A 22,409-nucleotide genomic window follows, 5' to 3' on the forward strand; every position below is an offset into this window, starting at 1 on the left:
CTGCATTTGTGATTTGAGGCATTTTGTCCAAAATGGACCAATCTTACAAACTTTGAAAGCCAATATCAGCCAATCAGGATGGAATATGGACAAACAGATCTGTGTCGATCACATGACTGTAGAGATGCTGTCTACCGATTTGCGTGATTTTTGGACAAAATCTGTAGGAGTAGTGTACAGAAATGTGTTTTGCAATCATCGGCCTCATGGTGGCGCTAGAACAGGGCCATTTGAAAAATGTGGGGCAGAGGTTCTGAATTGGCATCCAGTGAGTGTGTGTGCTCATTTTGGCAGCGTCCGGGCCAACGGCGCTGGAGATTAGCTGGTAACAAACTCGGAGGACGGACTGACGGACGGACGGACAGACAGGGGCGAAAACATACTCTCCCCCTGCCTTCGGCTGGTGGAGACAACCAGGACCTTATATATCCTTTTAAGGGCACATAACAAACCCACTCCATAAAATTACTAGTGATGAATAGACAAAGTGGGACAAAATAGTCAATACTACATCCTGATAATTTAAGTTATCTCTATTCCTCTTTAACCGACCAGTAAATCACTGAGGCCAAGTTCAATGAAGGTATTACATGGGCGGATAGGGAATTTTCAGAGGATAGTTGCTGGCCCCCCTCCATCCCAATAAAACCATCCCCGTCTCTGAAATAAAATGTTTCCAACACGACAACAAGCCCTCTTGTTCTGTGTCCTGTGCCTCGGTGCATGACCCGCAGTTTTTCACATGATGCTGGGTACAAAAGGATAAGTCCTCAGCACTACAGTACCCTGTAAAAAAGGTACAGCTGTAAAACAGCAAGTGGTTAACGCGCAGTGACCCGGACAAGTTATCTGTCTGAGATAGGAAGTCTGCCCGTGCATTAATCAGTATTTAACACAAGTAAGAGGTGACCTCATGTCAAACGACTGTGTTCTTGATTCAAGAATCTAAAGCAATTAACTTGGGGCATAAAGAACAGCTAATCCATTCAGGACCTTCCACTACTTAGTAAAACTATCACAGTTCATTGTTAATGTTGCCATTTTGCTGCAAACTGACAAGAACTTTCATAGCCAACTTTCAATTACAAACTGACAGGCTTCCATCACGAGGGAACCAGGAGTCTCATTTTCCAAATATCCTTAAATGATAAGTGCCTTTTCATTCCCCCGTACATTTGGCCTACCCTGTATTATTGGAAAGCAGGTTATAAACGTAACAAATGGTTTTCATTTTCCTGTCTTATGGGACGGACACTACAGAGAGAATGAGGCTACCTGCTCTTTGAAAGCCCAAAATATAAAAAGAAACCTCACAGAACATTTCATAAATCCATGGTCTGAAAGTACTACGTGGCCCAATTTAAGGAAATACAATTTCCTTCTGCTATTGGAATCGTATGATGTATTTCCTCAATCAACTCATTGTGGAGCCTAATATTACATATGCGGCAGATTAGCTAGGAAATAATCAATGAAATTACTGTTTTATATCCACATCATAATGGGAACTACCTTCCCCCCCGAGCCTTTGCGTGTAATAAAATAGCTAAAGCATAATATGGAAAATGAAAACAGAAAGAACTAGAAGCAGTGCTCTTCCGAGCACAGGTCTCCACCAGGCCGTGCGTCCTGGTGGTGCTACTGTATAATAGGCCAATGTAAAAAGGGTGGCATGTGTTCTTCACCTTAGATCTTTCATGGCAATCGGACGCTGCATGCATGATTTCAAGCATTGTGTTCCAAAAATGTGTTTTGCTAAAGTCTACCTGCTGGTGGCGCTATAACAGGACAATGTTAAAAAGGTAGCATTTGTTCCTTGACCTAGTGGGAATATGTGTGGCAAATGTCACGGTAATCGCAAGCTGCGTTGATGATTTGAGGCATTTTGTTCAAAAACTGAGCAATCCTGCAAACTTTGGAAGCTAATATTAGCCAATCAGGATGGAATGTGAAATATCAGACGGATCGGACTTGATCACATGACTATAGAGATACTGTGTACCGATTTGCATGATTTTTGGATAAAATCTCAAGGAGTAATATCCAAAAATGTGTTTTACATAAGTCGGCCCAAAGGTGGCGCTATAAAAGGCTGATGTGAAAAATGCAGGGCAAAGGTTTATCCTTAGCCTCTAGGGAGTGCGCTTACAAAGTTTGAAACTGATCGGTGGAGTTATAGGTAAAACCACAAATCGGGCTGTTATAGCGCCACCATGAGGCTGATTAAAAAAAAATTAAGTGGCATTTCTTCCTCGGCCTAGTGGGAACGTGTGTGCGCGATTTCATGATAATTGCACTTTGCGTTTGTGATTTGAGGCAATTTGTTCAAAACGGCTCAATCCCACAAACTTTGGAAGCCAATCTTAGCCAATCAGGATGGAATATGCAAAATCGGACAGATCCGTGTCGATCACATGACTGTCGAGATATTGCCTACCGATTTGTAGGATTTTTGGACAAAATCTGTAAGAGTAGTGCACAGAAATGTGTTTAGCAAACATCGGCCACTAGTTGGCGCTAGAAAAGGCCCATTTGAAAAATTTAGGGCAGAGGTTCTAGATTGGCATCCAGGGAATGTGTGTGCTCACTTTGGCAGCGACCGGGCCAACGGCGACTGAGATTAGGTGTTCACAAACTGCGAGGACGCACGCACGGACGCACGGACGCACGGACGCACGGACGCACGGACGGACGGACGGACGGAGGGGAAAACATAGTCTCCCCTCAGCCTTCGGCTGGTGGAGACAATAACATGTTTCGTTTTAGTCTTTTTCCACCCCTATACTATCGCCAAAATAAAAGTCTGGGTTTCCGAGGCTGCCTCTATACAGATGCGGTTTAGAAACATTTGGCTGATAAGGGAGAAAGCAGGCAGCAGTAAAGGCGAAGTGAGGAATCCACACAAATTGTCACAATCTTTTACAATCCAAATCTCTGGGTGAAAATTGCTGTCTGATGGTCCCTCTACCCACACGCAAAGAAATAGGCACCTTGACCTTAATCTGTACAGCTGAATACCACAGCAAGAGCTTTGGGGATAAAACATTTATTGCCCTCAAAGTGATATTGTTGCTTTCAGCTGTACTGATGTTGTCCATTTAGACTCCCTTTCATGCTTCAGCATTTTCATTTATGAAAAACAAATTATGCTATGAGCAGTGTGTTGCTTCCAATTTAACCACAAATTGGCATTTTACATTGAAGTTAAAATGAGTAACTGAGCAAAGGTTCTACAACGAAAACCCCAATCCACACAGCCCACAAATCCTAATTAAAGGTTAAATGACTGATACAGAAGCGTATACTTACATTTTATAATTTCGCCTACAAATGTGGCCAGTCATGCATACAACCTTAAAGCTACAATCCGTACGTTTTGTCTGTTGTCTCCCTCAAAGAATACCAGAGGGGAATCTTCAGGCTGAACAAAATTATGGCTGAAATCAAATCAAATGTGCTCACAGCAGGGGTTGACACTAAGGTCTCAGAGTCACTTGCCCATCAGGCAAGTACAGGTCATGTTCTACTTGTCTACTTTTGTTTCACAAGTTAATTTGGAGTTATTTCGGAGTTTAGAATGAGAGACTGGTAGTGACCTAATCAAAGTGTCTTACCATCGTCTTTGATTCGTCTCCTCCAATGGAACGCTCCGCAGGGCAGCTCCCAGCAGCATGAAGAACGCCGACAGCAACAGGGACACCCGTAGACCTGGAAGATAATAGTTAAGGCCACAGGTAAACAGGGAGAGAAGTGAAGACAGATAAGGACACAGGGAAGGGTAAAGGGAGACGGGAACAGGGTGGGTTGGTGGGAGTTAATGAAAGAGGACACAGGCTTGAATTCAGAAGGGTAAAGGGGGACGGGAACAGGGTGGGTGGTGGGAGTTAATGAAAGAGGACACAGGCTTGAATTCAGCCGCCTATATTGATCCAATGGAAATGGAATTGCATTTCTGCCAGGGTGCTAACTAACTATTAAACTAAACAGTAAAACTAAACAGGGAATAATTTTTTTATCACTCTTCTCTATATGTTGCCTTCAATGTGAAAGCACCAAAAGATAGGCTTCGGTTCTATTCTATGAACTTGAACTATGAACTCTACCAACTTGAAAGTGTCTGCTATCAGTTTCAAGCACATGATGCTCATTTCAGGGAAGGGAACTCTCCCCACTTCCTTGTTCTCCACTCTCCAGGTCCCACTTCCCACTTGAGCCGTCACTCACTGTAGTTGCTAGTGGCACGCTACCGTTATCACCAGGAAGGCCACATCAATCTACCATCAACAGCAGCCACACACGGCTGATCCCCATATTCCCCACTGCACAGCACAGCTAAGCAAGCTACATGGTAGCCATGTGTCCATTTTGAGTTGTGGAGCATGTCTGGAAAATGTTCCCAGTACATTCTGTTAACCACAGGTTTTCAAGTTGGGTCTCTAAATTATGCGTATTTACATACATATACACATATAGGCTACATACACATAAACATACACCTAAGCACCTAAATAAATAAATAAAGTAAAATAAAATAAAGACCAGTGGGGTTAAGTAACTATGTACATTTATTACAGTACACAACACATACACATACAGTATATATTACAACTTTCTATCTGGGGTCACTGAATAATGTCATTATTGTCAAACAATTTCTCAAACATTTTCAAGAATAGTGAAAATCTCAGATCTACATGCATCTATAATGCATTGTGAGCTTGTAGATCTGCTATTTTCATTACTGTGGTTTCTTTTAAGCCATTTCACAATAGCGAAGGCTATGGCCTCTGGAACCCTTGCTGTAAACAACATGTGTTGACTGTCAAATGTGTTGTAAAAACAACACATGTCAAAGTGATTACAGGTTAACACAAAACCTGTTGGCCTGGCAGTTCAAAATCATTATGTTGATCCTCATTACTACAAGACAAGTCTGGTTAGCTCAGTCAATAGAGCACTCTTTGATCCCAGGCAATGCCAAATCAGCGCATGAGTAGTACAGCTCAGGTAACTAAATACATTCTGTTAACCATTGGTTTTCAAAGTAATCTGTTAACACTTGTTCCACAGAAATAGTATTGTACCAAAAAATGGAATAATAGTAAGTTGTCATATGCAATGTTATGAAAGTTGTGCGGTAATTAGGGATGGGACGATAAGCAATGTTATCGTTTAGCGTGATAAAAAACACTCACGATAAATCGTATCGTGGAGATTCAATTTATCGTGATATCGTCCTCCGTCATGCACTGGGATCAATTCACCTTTTATTTGCCGAGCTGCATATCCGGTACCACTTAAATCCTCAATAATGGGTAAAGGTACTTATAATATACGTACCTGTCTTGATACAGTCTTTTTCTAACTCTCTATCAAATGTCTTTGCCAAAAAATAGCCGATCTACAAACTCACAACGCGCCACAACGCAACGGGCTGTGAGCTTGTAGATCTGCTATTTTTTGGCAAATGTTCTGCTCCAAACACACAATAACCGTGATATTACATTTACATATCGTCCCATCCCTAGCGGTAAGTAGTGGGAGCTGTATAGTTGTTGCGCTCCACCTCAACAATCCATTTCCTTAGGGTCTGGAAAATTGAAAAGGGAATATACACACCCACGTTCTTATTTAAGGTGTTGGTCAGCTTCCTCTGCCACTTTCTGCCACTGTCAGCGCCTGTACACATGCAATGCTCTTAAGCACATTACATGGGCTTATCCCCTTTACCTTGGATCACATAGCTTAATAAGTGAGTCTAGTCTCCATCTAGTCTTTGGCTGATCACCACTGGTTTCTACCACAGGGAGCAGAGAAATCCCAATGGCAAGCCAAGTGCTTTTCCACAAGGAGATTAGTTGGAGCAGAGTGCAGCACACATAAACCTGTGTATTCCTAAACCCTGGTTATACCGACCCTAAGACACAGTTATGGTCGACTACTAGTAACGTCTCTGGGTTTCGTATGTTCATGGTGTTGTGTCTTAAGATCTTAAGCATGAGCCATCTATAGTGTTTGTATGTATCACATTATGTTGGGGTTTCCCCCTTCATTTTGAGAATTTATAATCTGATCCACCGTCCATCCCACCATCACTCCATATTTAGCAAGACTGATATGATCATCATCAATGACGTCAGAGGGAAGCCACACATCATTAGACCTTTACTTGTTTATTGTTGAATGCTTCACTGAAATTAGTGAGTGGGTTTCTCTGATTCAAGACATCTCTAAAATTGAGTTCAACTTAGTTGAAAGATCGTTTTATGTGGGAACTCCAGCTATGGCATTTTGCCAACTTTGCCACCACAGTGTGCAATTTGTTCATCTAATATCTGTCAATAAACCCCTACCAGACAGGGCATGCTGGTGGTCACAGTGTGTTGACCACATAACTCCTCTCTCTCAAGATCAATCACCCGATACTGTAGAACACAGTAAAGGCTTTCTTTGTTTCACATAACATAATTTCATGTCAGTGCATGCATTGTGTTTGAATTAAGCATATGACACTCCCTTAACCAATAATTGGTTAACATGATGACTCAGTATCACAAGATCCTTTATTTTTTCCTTCTGATGACAGACATAAACAGTGTAATGTTTATGCCGGGTACCTTTGTATGTCACCTGATGATCTGGGTCAGACTGTTGTACTTCTGGTTCTTCTGAGTCAGAAGAACCAGAAGTACAACAGTCAGGTGATGCAGAGGAACTGGTTTTGGGAGTTGCGTTCAGACACAGAAGCCAAGAGGTCGAATTGAGTGGTGGGCGGCTGCTTCGTCTGTGGCTACCATTAATGACACTTGAGCAAACGCACTTGGAATATTTCTCAGATGAGTAAGCAACTGAAGTGGCCCTCTTAGTTAGGATTCTACTGAGGCAGTCCTATTTCTTGAGGGCCAGCCTGTGGCACAGGCTTATATGCAGAAGATGGTGCAATAAAGGAATAATAGCTCCTAAATTACAGAAGTAGCTACTAGCTAGTATCTGTTTTTTACAACATAAATGGAAAATCCCAAAATAATGTTGAGTTACAGGACAGGATTTTCTTTGGGGTGCATCTGTCTAGTTCAGTGCGTGCCTAGACGTAGGCTAACTTTCATTTAAACAAATCAAGATAATAAATCAATGGCAGACTGTCAGGTTGTTTACTACATTGTTGTTGTACCCTTATTTACACCTCGCATGGCATACAGTTTGTATCACACTATCACAGACAGGGAGTCTGCCAAACAAGACACGGTGTACTACCTACCACCACTGGTAAAAACAACAACTCAACTCACCCTTCTTATCCATGAGCCACATAAACAGAAGCCACGGGATGAAACCCACTGGACCCCACAGCACCAGCACGGCTATGTCGGACTTGGTGAAGTCGAACGCGTGAGCTGCCGAGTTCTGGATAGGACCCCAGGTGTTCCACACCATGCCCTGCATGAAGCCCAGCAGGGAGAACAGGGTCAAAACCAGCCATCTTCTCCCGTACACCCTGCTGTACACTGGCACCGCGAGTGTATTGTTGTTGGCTGGCTCCGGCTGGGCAGCGGGGACGAGGAGAGGCTCTCTCTCGGCGTCGGTGCTCGAACCGGCGGCACCCATAATAATAATAGTAGTGTTCTTCTTTTTCTTTTGCCCAGGGTTTACAGTATATATATAAATCTCGCCGATAAGGGGAAGAAGTGTCGGGTTACTTTGTTTTCAGTCTCCCTGAGAAACAATAACAACGGGTCGGCTTCGTTTTGCTGGCTGCGCATGCCCAGACTAGACTGTGGGGGGGGGGGGTCATTTCGCTTCGCAGGTTCCTCATCCGGTCTGGTGTCCAGAAGCGGATACGGAAACGGCGTGTGCATGTTACGTGTGTGAGCCACGCTTTCTAATTTTCAACTGTTATTAATGTTGATTGTATTTTGACTTGCTTTGACAATGTAAACGTATGTTTTCTCATGCCAATAAAGCTCATTTGAATTGAATTGTGTGTTTGCAAATTACCGGATACAGTCAGTAGGCGGGCTCCATACCGAATTTGAGCTCTAGTAAATAGAAACCAAGCTTTCCACGGGTACTGCTGAAAACAAGGTTCAGACAAGGCGGAAGTGGCTCTCCGTTTTTTGAAACTGGTGTTCCATCGTCCACCATTTTGGTTCCTTTGTGGCGTTGACTTGAATGGGTTTGTGTTCAACAGCAACGGGGCCAAAATGGAGTGACTTTCAGCGCGGGCGGAGAAAGACACGCGTTCACGTGACGTTTGTTTACTTCCTCTCGTCTTCTCTCGCCATACAGCACGTGTGCTAAAAGGTGAGTTTCCCCCTCAACTTGTGACTTGTAACCTCCCAGTCCACAGGCTACTCTGCGAACCTTGCTTTTGCCAAATGTTTAAGAGCATTTTTACGCAAATAAGGGCTAAACAACAATCCATATACTGTGTATAATTGTCAGAGATTTCGATTAATTGAGTAGTGTACACAGGACCCCAATAGAAACAAGCCATAAGCTTTCATGAAGAAAACAAATCCTTTTAGCAGACCTTTGAAATGTATTTCCCTGTACATGTCTCTGCAAACTGTTAATAAAGTGTTCAATCAATCAAAGAGTTTAAGTAAATCTTAAGGTTGTATAATACTAGCCTTGATAATAATGATCATCAGAGTAGCAGTAGCTAAATATATATGCATGTACCCACACGTATTAAGTATTTTCTATAATATATGGCGGGTACTGTACATAGCACATATTCCTTGCAAACAGACAGTGTGCCTACCTGCCTAGCATTCTGATACATGTTCTCAGCTAACTTTGCCCTGTGTTTACATAACATTATAACAATATGTATGTATTTCTTTTTTTTTTTACTATCATTGCTCTCTACACCAGGAGTATCAGCCACTTGAGCAGTGTGGTGGTGGTGGTGGGTGTTTACCTGCAAAAACACATTGCACTCTCGCTGTGGTGTTTTCCAGGGTTTGTTTTTTGGAAGCCCAAAAACATCCTGTCTAGTGTCTACCAAACCAAAATACAGTGAGAGACGAGGGCTATGTCTTTCTGCAGTCAAACCATCACCATCACACTACTCCAGTCCAGTGGACTATAACTGCTGCCTGCTGGGAACTGATTGGGTTTAAAATATATATATTTATTGTTTTGTAAAGTAAAGACAGGGAAAAGTCACATGCTATCTATGCCTCTATAATTGAATTCATAACCTTCTGTGCCACAGACAGACCTGGGAGGACCAATGAAGTCACACTAGCTGTTGCTTATTAACTGCACCTGTAACTAGGGATGGGACGATAAGCGATATTAGCGTTTATCGTGATAAAAAACACTCACAATAATCATATCGTGGAGATTTAATTTATGGTGAAATCGTCCTCCGTCATGCACTGGGATCAATTCACCTTTTATTTGCCGAGCTGCATATTATCCGGTACCACTTAAACCCTCTATTGGTAAAATGTACTAATAATATACGTACTTGATACATTTTTTTTTACTCTACCAAATCTCTAGCCAAAAAATAGCTCACAACGTGACGTGTTGTGAGCTTGTAGATCTGCTATTCTTTGGTAAATATTCCACCCCAGGAGAATGGATGTTGGGGATATTTTGATTATCGCGATAATATCGTAAATCACAATAATCGCGATATGAAATTTTCATATCGTCCCATCCCTACCTGTAACCCAAGCCTCCTGTGACACAACCCACCGTTTGTATGTTAATTAGGCCATGACCACCACAGCCAAAACCACGAAGCCCTTTGGCCCAGAAGAGGCCCATGGGATTCTGGGTGGTTTACATCAGCCCGCAGTCTTCACCGACATGACGTGTAATTGGCCTGTTCGCCACTGGACAGCAGACCACCTGTCAGGTTGCCTCGGTGACAAGGTCATCAGATTCAGACTTGGAAGAAAAGATGAGACTAACAGTAAGACCACTAAACAACAACAAAAATTGTGTCATTTTTGGGGGCCATGATGCTGTTTATATAATCTGATATCACAAGGCTTTCCATAGTAGGCCTCCCGTGTTGTGTAACTTGTGTTTAGGGCTCAGATCCAGTAGAGTCTGCCCACTATTTCTGGTCTTTTACACACACACACACACACACACACACACACACACACACACACACACACACACACACACACACACACACAGACGACAGACCATTCCTGTATCTGCTCTAGACTGGAAACTGCAAAGCAAATTGACCCCAGTCCACTGCTTGTATCTAATTTGTATTGTACATACATACATTATGAAAATTAAACTTTTTTCACCCAATGGCTCAACAAACACACAAGGTAGTCCAGGTGCCCTGAAATTCCCCACAGCTTCATGTTTCACATTTGAAGGAATGCCGCTAATTCAATGCATAGAATTGTCCCGGTGGCAGTTAAACAGATGCTTTTATCCCGAGCCGTCACAGATCAGAGAGCCCATTCATGTTTGGGATACAGCCCCAGCAAGGACAGAGTGTATAATCTTGGTGTTGCAATTACCATGCTCAACCAAGTGAGCCAGCATGACAAATGACCACCAGAAACCATACAATGTTCATTCTTTACTCAACCTCTGTACCCAAAATAGAAGTTCAGTGAGCCACCATACATCCTAATTCCCTACACTCTAGGTTATTTTTTGTAAAAATAATAATTGTATTTATTAATTTGTATCTATTCTTTACTATTACTACTTTTTGGGACATTTCCAGCAATGAAGGATTTGCCTTTTTATTTATTTTTTGATGTCCACATCACTTCCCTATACTGAGCTTTTAAGGGCTTTGCTGTGATCTCAAACAGTCTCCAGACAACACACAATAATTAGATGTCATCTTCTGTAAGTCATTCTCTCAAAGTGACAAATTAGATTAAGTCAACCAACCCATGTTGGCTAGCATGTCAGGGCCATTGGGTTTGTCTTTTGTTGCCAGTGTATTATGACTTCCTGGCAGTAGTAATGAATTGTTAATTCTGCGGTAAATAACAGAAAACATGCGCTCTACCAAAAGCCAGCTAATTACACTGCTAAATCCATTTTTATTGCTGCGGCATCTGACCGAAATATAAATCTCATCACCAAACCAGGGTTTCGACGCAAGGGGGGAAAAAGGGAAATGGGTCGAACAATGATTTATTCACACCATAAAATCCACCAGTGTTTAAAATATAATTATATGTCACCACCATGATAATATAGTGTGGGGTTATCCTGATATGCAGTCTTCATTGATTTCAACACAGGATAATTGAATTGTTTAAGCATTTATGTTCATTGTAATCATATCCCTCTTTCTGTGTGTCTCTCTTCCTACCAGCGCCCCTGTTTGAAACACAATGCTCCTATGTGGAAGCACAACTGGGTCAGTTCCTAAGCTGGTCCAATGGCCTGCCTGGGTCAGATATTGGGCCGTTCTGTGATTATCCCTCCTCAGAATACTGGGCCTATGCCGACTACAAGTACATCGCTTTGCTGTTCCAAGATCGGCCTTCCATGTTTGAGGTTAATTAACCCTGATAATCACAAATGTATTTATTTAAATGTATTATTTATTTCAAACTAAAGTAGCTTCTGTGATTTAGCAACCATTTCACCTCCTGAAGAGTGCTTCCTTATTTAGTCACTTGTTTAGCTTTTGAGGGTCGGATAGATACATTTATAGTTTCTTTTCCCTACTCTGTAGATAATTAGGATTAATCCATTGTCAGGATGTATTTTATATTTTCTGTTAATGGCTAGTATTGTGACACTAGGAAGTAGGAATGTCCTGTCATGTTTGCTGATTTAAAAAAAACACCTTGATTAAAATTCATTAAGGTATTTTTTACCCCTGTTCTCTTTTATCTGAGGCTTAAAAGTCAGTTCGTGTCCCAAGCCACTGCCACACGTTTTTGTTAATACGTTCACAGTGATAATAAATTCCTATTGAGAGCATTTTTACAGGTCTGCTATAAACCCCATGTCACTGAGAAGGCAGGCAGCACCTTTTTAAATTGTGAATAGCGCAATATAAAATGCTGCCTGAAGGCTAGATTGTCCAGACTGTCATTTACAGCGGCCTGAATTATATTGTTATTATGCTAATGGCCTCATTATCCAGAATGCTGCGGAGAATACCTGATTTGTGTGCTGCTACTCTGACAGTGAGTGATTGACACCCAGTGTTTGAAGAAAGAGCCCGTAGACATGCAGTTACTCCGTAAGGTTCTCTACTGGTTACATGTAATTGACATTGTCAAGGAAGCTTGTGAAAACGGGGATGTAGGTACAGTATGTGATGGTGTAGGGGTGTATAATATTCCTTTTCAGAGATATATCGTATATATTGTGACAACGAGGGAGCCTTATATAAAATCCTGCTGAGTTGTTAATACAGAGATAAATGTCAAGGTCTTCCCTTAACTCTGATACAAATGAAACCAAATGGACCTGCAATTTGGTTTCATTTGTATACTGTCAGAGTTACATACAGTACTTGTAAGGGTCAATTTAGACCTCCCAAAAGTTTAGTTGAGTTTAGTTGAGTTTAGTTTATTTGATCACTCACATTTTTACAAGTCATACATCCACTTAGTCATTGTTACATGTGATCAAAAGGAATAGGCTGAAGCTCTAGAATCATGATAAGATCGTGTATCGTGATACAGCTTGGAAGAATATCAGAAACTGTTCCCACCCGAGCTTTGTGGAGTGTTACATACTGTATCACACTATCACAACATTGTCTGTTACAGTGTTCAGTTTTCCACCCACACGTCCACCTATTCTACTGTAATACGTTTAACATGGTGAACTTAAACCGATCCCATCAGTTTGTCTATCTATTATTTTATACCATACTCTATCAGAATAATGCATGTTAATTGCATTTAAAAGTTTTAATAAATACATTAAACAATGTAAAAGTATTTTCAACATGCAACGCAAGGCAAATGTTCGTCTCACCACTGTGCAACTTGCAGGATATAGTGTGGTCCGACTTTGGCTTCCTGGGACGCAACGGAAGAGAGAGCACCCTGTGGATTGGAACAGAAGGAGCCAACACTCCGTGTCATCTAGATTCTTATGGTTGCAACCTGGTGCTGCAGGTGCAAGGAAGGTAAGAACAGACGTGGACGTGTGACCTCAGACTTGTGTGAAACACTGTGGCCTGACCTCGTCACACCCGCTTGGCAGTGCCCATTAATCTTTCACAGTGCATTCAGTCTATGGGTACGAATAAAGCAGGAGTTGAGGAAGTGTAGGGACAGACAAAAGTGGCCGCAAATGATGGAACTGTCCCTGCCTGCCATCCATTCACCTCTCTCCTAACATGGACAGCGCTCTGAGAGACAAGCTCCTCCCTCTCCATCAGCCGTGATGGAGAGGGAGCGCTGTGAGTGCTATTTCCTTCAATGACTGATGGGGAGAGAGAGAGAGAGAGAGAGAGAGGGAGAGAGAGAGAGAGCGAGAGAGAGCAAAGAGCACAACTGACTGAGCCACTTGGGCACAGAGTGTGGTTTTTGCCCATAGCCTCGGACAAAGACAGTCATTTCTGGCACCCTCTCCCCACCCCCTTTCATTACAGCAAGACAAGAGTTGAGGTGATGGAGATGGGAGCTGAGATGCCATTGAGAGAGGAGGCACAGACTCCATTGTGGAACGTAGTGGGTCTATGACAAAGAGATAAAAGGTCCCTTTGTATCTTATCTGTCTCCGCTGCTTACCCAAGTGGCCAACGATTTTATCTCCCCTCTTGTAATTGGGTCTCGAGCTCTTTCATTTGGAGGTGATCTGAATTGGAAGGAAGAAATGTGTCCACCGGGTGTCTGACGCTTCCAATCTGTGAAAATATAACAGGCTGTCGATTGAGGCTTTTGTAACGACGGAAAATCAGTTGAACTTTGAATGAACTTCACCGCTGAGTGTACCCTCCTTTTTTATCAAGGATTGAATTCCTGCAGTCTTGAATAACACGTACAGTACATTCACACTATCAGAAAAATACCCTTTCTAGATTTTATCATTTGCCATATATCCTTTCATAACACTGTAGATGTTGGTCAGAAACCTTGTATCTCCATATTTCAAACAACACGTCCAATGGTGGAAACCTAAAACATTCTAACTTTGGAGCATGATTGAGTGTGCAGACTTTATTCTACATAATCGTCTAATCGCAATTATTGAGATAATAATTATTTTGCATAATCGTTCCCATGTTGAAAAATGTGGAAAAATTGCAGAAATAGCAGAAGGAGTCACTAAAGCTATTTTCAAGAGACGTTTTTAAAGTATAAAATGATTAAATACTAGTCCTGTGCCCGAGGGGTGTGCACAGTATCTAAGCCAGGGATTGAATGTAGTAGTCTCAGAAGTAATGTTGGGAGTGCACATTGGGCAGATCTTTATGCCCAATAGGCTCGGTGCCGCGCTGCGAGCTTGTAGATCTGCTATTTTTGAAAAATCGTGAAAATTTGAATTTTGACCCGATTGAGTGTCTTTTGAATCCTTCTAAAGTTTTTTGAAAAACCCTATGTTTCTATGTCAGCAATCTGGCCAGCCATCGTCAAAGAAAAGGTCATTTTCTCTTAACTGGAGCTCAGTTAGTCTGTTCTTGAGAGACTACTATGTCACTGGTGCTCAAACCTTTTCATGTGAAGGACCCCCAAAATGATATTTATTTGGCCACGGACCCCCATCTCAAAATATCTAGTTCCAGGGACCACCCCAGAAGCAAAATTTGATTTACAAACGTTCGCTTTGAAAATACATATATTCAAAGATTTGCACACGTTTTCACAACTTTTTTCAAAAATAGCAGATCTACAAGCTCGCCGCGCTGTGAGCTTGTATATCTGCTATTTTTCACTGGTTAAAGCATTCAATAGATGTCAGTAATCTGCCTGTGCAGTTTGTGATTATGAAGCTCAAATGGCAAACAGAAATAACGTTTTGTGTATTCATAACAATTAAATCGTTAATCGCAATTATTTGTGTGACGATTAATCGTCATTTTAAATTTGTAATCGTGACAGCCCTACTTTATTATTTTTGTTTTCTATTTATGCTTTGTCATAAGTCATTATTGCGGAAATAGCCACATCTTGTGAGCTTGTAGGTCAGGTATTTTTGTTATTTTAGGTTTTCACTGACAGTATGATGAAATGTCCAAATGGTAGAGAGTGCTTGTCAGGGTGGGGGTCCTCAGTTCAGATATGTTCATGTTGGGGGTCACGGTCTAAAAAGGTTTGAGAACCCCTGCTATAGAAGATACAGGAAGTTAAACTTCTACCAAGGTGCTGGCCTATGTGATTACCTCACTATAATTCCATTTTGGCTTTGTATCCTGCTGTCATATTTGTGTTTTTCTGTATTTAATGGAGGAAACGTTGGCACCTGTTCCCACCTGATGACACGGCACGTTTGTACCCAACCCGGATTCCGTATGAGGAGTCCAGTGTCTTCAGCCAGGTAGACGTTCTGCGACCAGACCTCAAGAAATGCCCTGCCTTCAGGACGGCCAGAGCTCATGTCTGCACTCTGCACCCTGGACAGGTCAGTACAATTTCTCCTAAGGAATTGCACGTTTTAGCCCTGTCAAAAATATGATGCACTCAAGTGTTTTAAATTGCTAATTTCTACTGTTCACCTACTGATTCACTGATTCATGAGCATTTGCTTCACTTGGATTTTAGGACCCTGCTGTTCCCAATCAATTCTGGCACTTTCAGTAAGATACTTTCAGGAAATACACTGGCTTTTGCAGACCCTATGCTCTTAAAGTAAGCTCTATCCAATTTTAGGCATCTAGTGGCATGTTAGCAGGTTGACGTCAAGACTAGGCCAATAGATCGACAGGCACTTCATTCAAATTCACCCTGTCTGCTCCTTCTCAGAACCGGGTCAGCGCTGATTGAGTGTGATAAGCAAGTTGTAAATGAGGTATGGTGCTGTCAAAAGTGTCTGCTATGATTACAAAGAAATGGCCTCAGCTAACTGTTATTCAAATGTCAGTCAATCTGATTTACTCGAAGTCACTCGGCAGGGCTTTCTTTATGTATTCCACTCACCCTCGTCTATTCCTCTTGACAACCCCCTCTCTCTCTCTCTCAGCCTTGTTCAGATTCCAGCAGTGCTCTCCCTTGCTCTTCAAGAGTCAAAACAGTGACAGAGCAATTAGCCATCCATCTCGCTCACTATCTGCTGGCACTAGATCCCAGAAGCGTACTAAACACCCTCCTATCAGCACAGCCAAGCACAACTGTCAGCGAGTTTCTGCACAAATTGTCTGAGGGGAGAAAACAGAAGTGTACCCTGCTGACCTCTCGTAGACTATATGAGTGGTTAACCACTTACAATATATATCATTAATTGACCAGGCTCCCCCAAGGATCTATACTCGGTCCTCACCTTTTTTCCCTCAACACTGAATCTCTTTGCCGAGAATAGCCAATCTCTAAGATCTAAAGCTTTGCCACGAGCCGTGTTGTGAGCTAATACATCTGTGGAATGTTCACCTATTTTTGTAGAATGTTTGCATATTATGATATGTTGTGAATAGGGACACTAGGGTACATGTGGTCAAATTAGTGAAATAGTATAAAGCACTGGAGAGGTCATTCATACAAAACACTGATGAACAAAGCATTGTCTGATTCTGAATGATAGGCAACTGCTGTGATGTCAGTATTTAGAGGCCTGGACCTGGTCTCTCAACACCATCTCTCTTACGACTGCCATTTCATCTGTGTTGTAATAAGCTCACACCTGTCCCAGTCGCCCCGTATCAGCACAAAGCAATATGTCACCTGTTAGAGGCTGAGAAACTGCCACAGTACACATCAACTTTACAAACCAGATATTAAGAGATATGCTGTAGGCATAAGCAACTCAACCCCATCATGCAGCATTCCTCCTCTCTGGCCAAGTTGCTGGGCATGAATTAATTAGGACAGCCGAGGGACCAGAAATCAATATGTCTTTTACAATGGGAGACTTTATGAATGGCTGAACCACTCACTGACAGTCAGTCTGTGTGGAAAAGGACACATGCTGCCATCATGTGGATGTTCCCTGTAACTACAGTACAGAATGTACTTCCCAAGCATAAAAGAAAAACTTCTGGGGACTTAGATTATCCCATGCATAAAGTGAATGGCAATGGACTTTTCTGTTCGGATGTATGGGATGTCAAGGCCAGAATGTAGTTTTTTTGCCACTCAGTAGGCGTCCCCGCATAACTTCCAGGTATGATGATGATGTCACGCGCATACCCTCAATATATACACACTAAAATGCGCTAAACAAATGACAACTGTCTCTGGGTTATGGAGTATGGACCATAGTAGTAATGTGACATTTAAATCCTTATTGGTTCTTTCTCCTCAGGTGCTGTTTGTCCCCAGACACTGGTGGCACTATGTGGAGTCAGTCGATTCCGTCACAGTCAGTGTCAACACCTGGATTGAGTTGGTGAGTTGGTCAAGAATTGGTCCAAAATCCGATTTGCATTTAGGGCACAATCCCACTGAGACACGTCGCTACATGCGCTGACACTTCAGAAACACTCTGGCAAATGTCCCCATGTCCCTGACTCTGGGTTAAACGTTGAGAACATTTAAACTTTTATGCGTGTCCAAAAATTGCTAGAAAAACATGTTTGCGTTTCTAGTGACACAACGTCTCAGTGTGGTCACCACCTTAGTGCTCTATGATGATGACTCCTTCAAGCTTTGAGTAATAAACAGCCATGGGAGTAGGAGATACTCCCGTCATAATGATGAGTGTGTCTGCACAACAAGGTATAAACCCCCGTTGGCGCTAGACAACTATCTATTCAGAAGGCAGGTCACTCTCTAGCCTTGTCTGCAAGGTCACAGACACCCCAGCAGTCCCTGCCCAGACTACATATTGGTTTCATTTCTGGACTTCTAATCTTTAGGAGGGAGGGTGTGCTTTTTCACTCGACTTTCCTCTTCCTGGACAGGAGGTGGATGATGAGGCCAGAGTGGGCGAGGCCGTGACCAAAGCCGTTGTCTGTGCCCTGAAAACCACGCCTGGCAGCGACAACACTGACAAGTGGCTCAACCCCACCGAGGTAGCTATTTAACATAACAGCTTTCTTGGTATTTATTCATTCAGGTCGGTAGACCTTGTCAGCATTGCTCCTTATTGATTGTACCTTATTTTGAAGACCCACGGAAGCCACGAGCGTGTCCACGTTGTGTAAATTCACTCCACTGTATCATCAAATGTTCACTTTCACCCAGAAAAGACAAAATATTATTACCGTCTGCTGCATAGTTACGTCCCGTTGAAAAAAAGCGTTACCCGGCGATCGACACAATCTGTAGTAGTTGCATTTTATCTGCATCCCTGTTCCATTGAAGTGAACCCGGAAGTGAATATGCGGATGCCCACAACTGCCAAAAGCATCATGGGAAACTGAGTTCCTGCATAACTCCAGGCTTCATGAGTAGATATAGATATAAAACAATTAATAGATCAATTGACGGACATATGGCACAGAACCCGAATTTCTGGACAAAAAAAGAACAGGCATCAAATGTGTTAATAATACCTCTGCTTAACTCTGCCAAGGAGGTAATGTTATCACGCCATCTGTCCATCTATTTATCTGCCTTGTATTGTCTGTTAGCAGGATATCTTGAAGCCGTTATGAACAGATATGTACAAATCTTGGTTGCAAAGTTGATCCTGGAGCTTATACATTTTTCACACTGATTGGCCATAAGGGGGTGTGGCAGAGGGCAGGGCCTGTCATGAAAATGCACATCTGTTTATAAATGGATTAACATAACTACTAAAAGGTTTATAATATACTGTATATTGAGCCCAGGTATTGAAAAACTGCATGGGTTAATGGATCATGAAGTTCTATTGGCCAAAAGGGGACGTAGTCCCAGAAACACTGCAACACCTGACACCTCAGTCAAGTACAAAAACATGTGCTTCTAGTCGACAGCTCGTCTCTGAGGAGCTATGCTGTAAGAAGCTGCAACCAGCCTTGAGTTTGCCAGCCTTAACATTTTGGACTGACAGGGTGGCTTATACTTGCTGCGCGGTCACAGCTAAAAACTGAATGGGTTGACAGATCCACATGCAGACAAAGTCTCACTTTCTTCATTCCCTGACTAAAGACTTGTAGCCTGGTAGCTTCTACCACACAGAACTCACACATCCGTTCCTCCTCCAGGGGAGAGCGGTATTTGCAGTACAGTCAGAGCCTGAGGTGCCATATAGAGGCACAGATCAGAGGAAGCTGTTCCTCCCACTTGGCAAGACTCCAGAGAAAGTGTAAAGCCCCGGCTGTGTGGAGAGACTGAACACAGACTTAACCTAGATGCTTTCTCAGTGTCAACGATTGAATGCTTGGATTCTTTCCAAGCTAGGCGGTTTCCCACCAGTGTGACGGTGGACCCTTAACAGACAGCTTTCAATTTAGAAGAAGCTTTCAGTTTAGAAAGATATGTCCCAATGATCTATCTTTTTGGCTGATATACAGGCTATTATTTGACTTTGTGTTTTACGATCAGCATATCGCAGTTATGCAGCCAATGGGTCCCGATCTCCAATTTGATCAAGTTTTCAAAAATAGCAGATCGAGAAGTTCACAACATGCTGTGTTAGAACGCATTATGAGCTTATAGATCAGCTATTTTTGAAAAATGTTGTTAGATCTTCTCAAATAGAAATATTTAACACAGCCAACTTTTTCAAATATATTTAAAAATGTTGCACTTTTTCACAAAATATCTAGTTACCACCAAAGCTGTTATGCTTTGCCGGTATGGTTTATGTGCTTTCACAAGGGTATAGTTTATGTCAACTTGGGATTAAACATAAACAACGTGAATTTGATGTAAACAGGAATACTGAAGTATGCTACTATAATAATAACCTCTGTGATATTGTAACAGGAGGACAGAGTGGCGTCCCATGACGAGAACATGCATTATGTGAACCTGGCAGTGCAGGCCCGTATGGAAAGGGAGAGGTGCGGGCAGCGCAGCGAACACCACTTTGGCGTCAAGCGGGACTCCAGCGGGGTGGAGAAAAAGAACAGCGGCTCGTCCGGGGCGGACACTGCGTCGTCCTCTGCTGTCCCATTCGGGCCTCATCTCATCCCGGTGCCCCGTGATCACGTGGATTCACACAAAGGAAGCGGGACGACGAGTCCTCTGAAGCTCTGTGCGGCTGAACCACAGCCAGGCCAGCCATCCGCAGACTGCACCGTGGGCCCAGATGGAGCGCAGACCAGCAGGCCGGCACCCGCTGGCCGACTCCAGTGCGAGACGCAGGAATGTAGGGCACGTGGCCATGAAAACAGGACTCAAGAACACAGGGCAGCTGAAAAGGCAGAGGATGGTGACGCCGTATATTCCACTGACAGTCCCCAATTCTCAATCACCACCAATGACTTGATAGATTGTCTGGTGCATCCTGATGTCATCGCTCGTGTCACTGAGCTTTTGCTGGATAAGCAGAGGCAAGGTCACAGTATGACCACAGCAACTTAACTTTTTTATTCAAGAACAGATAGACCCATTTATAAAGAGTATCAACTTGAGGATGTCATTTGTCACAATTACAAGCAGGGTATATTCTTCACATTATTATTTACCATATCAGCCATCAACTGTGGGTGGGGAGACTGGGGACACAATGATTAAAAACGTAAAACCTCTATACGTAAACTTGACTGGGGTCGGCTCGGTACTCACACTTTTTCCCCCTCTACATCAAATCTCTTCGCCAAAAATCTGATCTACATGTGTTGCAATGAGATCCGTTGTGAGCTTTTAGATCTGATATGTTTTGGCTAATGCTCTATAGAATAGGGAAGCTAGGGTTCAAGTGATTAACGCTCAGTCTCTGGCCTCTAGTCTGGTCTATCAAGAAGTTCTTGAGATAAATCTAGTTCCAGCCGGTCTCAGCCGTAAACAAGTAAAATGCAACGACTGACTCCATCTGTGCCTCATACAGTCCTCATGATTTGTTTTCCTGCACTCAGTAATCCTGTGTTATTCACCAGATGGTGAAGGAAATGACGGCTCAAAATCAATCTAGTACTAACCTCGTCTTAGTAATATAAGATGACATTAATTTCCTGATAAACATTCCTGTCATTTGATAAAGAGTATTTGGGAAAATAGCCAATGAGTCCCGATCACATTGGTTTGGTGATTGATGAAGGCTGTCTAAAGAGTGATAGATATGGTAGGTCCAGTACTGTTGTGTTTTCACATTGGATGTCATGGATCTTTGAGAAGGGAATGCAATGGCTAAAGCCTGAGTTATACTTTGTTGTTCATCGTTTTGTTGTTCATCGTTCTCTCCTCTAACAATGTCTTTACATGGATTGCATTTGTTTTGGGGGGTTTTACTCACTGAGCTATGACAAACTGCTGAGGCCTGATGCTTACACACTCTAATCGTTAATTCAAATATGAAAAATAATGATCTTGGCTGGAATGGTTCATGTTGGTATACTACAGGGGAATAGTGATCAGATATTAATTCAGAAAGAAAATATGCATGTACTAATGGCAAAACAATTAACATTTTTATTGAATACTTTCAACAGTACAAAAATGTCTCCCAGAATTATAAAAGACGTAAATAATTATACTTTTCCTTTTTATCAAGTATTGTGGGTTCCATTGGCACGTAATGTAAACTGAACCAGTTGAGCAATGATTTTATAATCGATTGATCAATCTATAAAGCATGTAGCTTAACTTATCATTACTTCATAATTTCAGCAGCGTAGAAAAAAAAACATTAAGTAGGCTTGGGCGGTATCAAGGTATGATTTTCGACACCATCAACAATATTGATAGAAAAGAAAGATGTAAATAAACCGCCAAAAAGCAGTTTATTAGCCACGTTTTATTCAACTGCCAGTCTTTCACCCCCACCCACATATCATCTCAGTTCAGCCCACTGTCATATCCAACAGGTGTTAAGCAAGGTATGCTGTATCTGGGAGAAAGGTGCTTATTTTCATTCTATGGGCCATAAATATGTAAACCTGGTAACTTGTCTATGCAGGCTAATTGCATATTAAGATAACATGCATAATAGCATAGCACAGCATGTAAGACAATGTCATACATGCTACAGTTACTCATCATCAGCAGCACTGTTTTGTTTTGTTTTTTCACAACTACCGTCACACCAGATATATGCTACCCCAGGGAAATGTCAGGAAAGTATGAAAAAATAGATACTGCCCAGTGCCCAAGCCTATATTGAAGCAAAATCTGAAAATAAGCAAAAATGTAAAGGACAAAATTGGTACAATAATACATTACATCTGAACATTACTCTACTGTCATTCTACAGATACGGTACCTATTCCTACATGCCCTAGTTGTGGATTCGTAGTACTATTT

General features: G+C 42.2%; 2 protein-coding genes across 2 annotated transcripts in view; one reads left to right on the forward strand and one right to left on the reverse strand.

The window, feature by feature from the left end:
• slc49a4 (solute carrier family 49 member 4) overlaps positions 1-7,702 on the reverse strand; it is a 65,806-nt gene extending 58,104 nt beyond the window's left edge. Inside the window, exons 1-2 of the mRNA XM_080753336.1 lie at positions 7,290-7,702; positions 3,615-3,708 (exon numbers count right to left, since the gene is read on the reverse strand). Coding sequence (XP_080609462.1) covers positions 3,615-3,708; positions 7,290-7,605 — 410 coding nt within the window. The 5' untranslated portion in view covers positions 7,606-7,702. The remainder of the gene's footprint in view (positions 1-3,614; positions 3,709-7,289) is intronic.
• Positions 7,703-8,271: 569 nt separating this feature from the next.
• On the forward strand, positions 8,272-21,205 carry hspbap1 (hspb associated protein 1). The gene is made up of 8 exons (XM_080753314.1): positions 8,272-8,301; positions 9,730-9,931; positions 11,327-11,511; positions 12,972-13,108; positions 15,375-15,546; positions 17,380-17,463; positions 17,978-18,088; positions 19,932-21,205. Exons 2-8 carry the CDS (start codon positions 9,733-9,735, stop codon positions 20,529-20,531), a joined length of 1,488 nt encoding a protein of 495 aa, XP_080609440.1. The 5' UTR covers positions 8,272-8,301; positions 9,730-9,732; the 3' UTR covers positions 20,532-21,205.
• The last annotated feature ends 1,204 nt before the right edge of the window (positions 21,206-22,409 follow it).

This window comes from Nannobrachium achirus (assembly GCF_963921795.1).
Source record: "Nannobrachium achirus genome assembly, chromosome: 22".
In the NCBI taxonomy this organism is placed as follows: Eukaryota; Metazoa; Chordata; class Actinopteri; order Myctophiformes; family Myctophidae; genus Nannobrachium; species Nannobrachium achirus.

Bases quoted from the DNA above. Each gene is read 5' to 3' on its own strand.
- hspbap1 (XM_080753314.1), top strand. From the start codon at position 9,733: ATGACCACCACAGCCAAAACCACGAAGCCCTTTGGCCCAGAAGAGGCC. The intron at 9,932-11,326 runs GTAAGACCACTA...TCTTCCTACCAG, and splicing joins AAGAAAAGATGAGACTAACA to CGCCCCTGTTTGAAACACAA. The intron at 11,512-12,971 runs GTTAATTAACCC...TGCAACTTGCAG, and splicing joins ATCGGCCTTCCATGTTTGAG to GATATAGTGTGGTCCGACTT.